General features: G+C 35.7%; 1 protein-coding gene across 1 annotated transcript in view; it reads left to right on the plus strand.

The window, feature by feature from the left end:
• Positions 1-623, plus strand: part of LOC117173272 (anaphase-promoting complex subunit 10) — a 44,244-nt gene extending 43,621 nt beyond the window's left edge. Inside the window, exon 3 of the mRNA XM_033361746.1 lies at positions 124-623. Within this exon, the coding sequence (XP_033217637.1) occupies positions 124-415 (292 nt within the window). The 3' untranslated portion in view covers positions 416-623. The remainder of the gene's footprint in view (positions 1-123) is intronic.
• Positions 624-1,708: the final 1,085 nt, after the last annotated feature.

A 1,708-nucleotide genomic window follows, 5' to 3' on the forward strand; every position in this document is an offset into this window, starting at 1 on the left:
TCCTTGACTTCAGAAAATATTTCTCAAAATATATCTTTTTTTTGTATGAAGTGCCATTTAATAAAGAAATTAAGAATGAAATGTTATTATAATAATTATTATATTATAATTATATTTTTTCAGGATAAGTGTCAGAGCTGGAACAAATTTTAATGACCTTCAGGAAGTTGAAGTTATGGATCTTAATGAACCAAGTGGTTGGGTTGTTATTCCAATTAAGGATATAAACGAGCGTCCAATTAGGACATTTATGCTTCAAATAGCTGTGATAAGCAACCACCAAAATGGAAGGGATACGCACATGCGACAAATCAAAGTGCACAGCCCTGCAATCGATATTGTGGGTCCGCCTGCATTCTATTTACCTGGAGAGTTTCTCACTAATGAATTTCAACAATACGCAACCATCAGATGACATCTTAATCTTATTATGAAGAAAATGTATTTCTAGGCTAATAATGAGTGAAAAAGATGCATTCGATCTCTATTTTGCAAATCAATGAATTAATTGGTACATACTGTCTGTGATTCTAGTTCAAGCACGTTATAACTTAAAGCCGTATTTAGGATCGCTGCAAACAAAAAGTTCAGGGAGGTCACATAATAAAAAAGCTCTCACCTAATTTCTCTTCAAAAATTATATTTCTCCCGTCTGAATTTTTATATTCGCATCATTTTTAATTGACAAAGTATTCGAATTGTCCGAAATCTGACACCACACTGTTTTAACGGATCTCCACGTTTTGAGACCCCTGAAGCCGAAAATCAAGCTTTGGCGATTGCATCTTTCTGTCCGGCCATCCAGCCGTAAACGCGATAACTCTCAAAAAATGAACGGACCAAAGCGGGCTGTGGTGAACTTTTTTTTAGGTCTAAAAGAACGAGTTCGTTAATCAGCATTCTTCGATTAACCTTTATGGTTGTATCCATTAAAAATGCTATCCCAAAATGGAATATTGAGTTTTTACATTAGATTTTTCGTAAATACTATAAGAAAATCGAAAATTAAAATTTGGAGAAAAACGACGCAAAATATGGGGAAAAGTCTCAGGGTGCTGTCCCATGGATACATGTTAGCGGAGTAGCAGACTTGCGGAGTAGGTTATTCGACCAATCAGATGATTACAGGGAATTCGTTGAAAAGTATTCCGAAAGTCATAAGTTTGATCCACGCAGGGACTTGAGAATAGTTTAGCGCCAACGATTCTAATGTTTTCGAATATTTGAAATATGTTGGACAAGTGCAGAACGAAATTGGTAGTTAAAGTATTTTTTTAAATGTGTGAAATTGTTGTATAATAACGGACCCTGCGAAAAGTGGGTTATATGTGGTTAATCTTGCTTTGGAACTCGAATTCCTCAAGGAATATGTATCTTTTACACCTGGTGCAAACGAATTCTTTTGGGACGAAGGTCGAGACTTCCGACATCGATCAGGGGTGGAGGTAGTGATAACGAAAGGTTGGTGGAATTTCCACGGAAAATCAACGGAATTTTCGTAGAATTTGCGTGGAGTATTTTCCGAGAAATTTTTTCAGGTGTGTCTAAATTCCGAATTGAATTTCTTAAATTCCCTTAATCCTATAAAATTGCTGAAATTATCTGAATTCCAGGAATTTCTAAATGGAGCGAAGTCTGTAAATTTCTTTTAATTCCCTGAAGTCGTCCCATTCTGTGAATGCTCTGGATTCCTTGAATCCTTGAAAAT

The sequence above is a fragment of the Belonocnema kinseyi genome, chromosome 5, assembly GCF_010883055.1.
Source record: "Belonocnema kinseyi isolate 2016_QV_RU_SX_M_011 chromosome 5, B_treatae_v1, whole genome shotgun sequence".
Taxonomy (NCBI): domain Eukaryota; kingdom Metazoa; phylum Arthropoda; class Insecta; order Hymenoptera; family Cynipidae; genus Belonocnema; species Belonocnema kinseyi.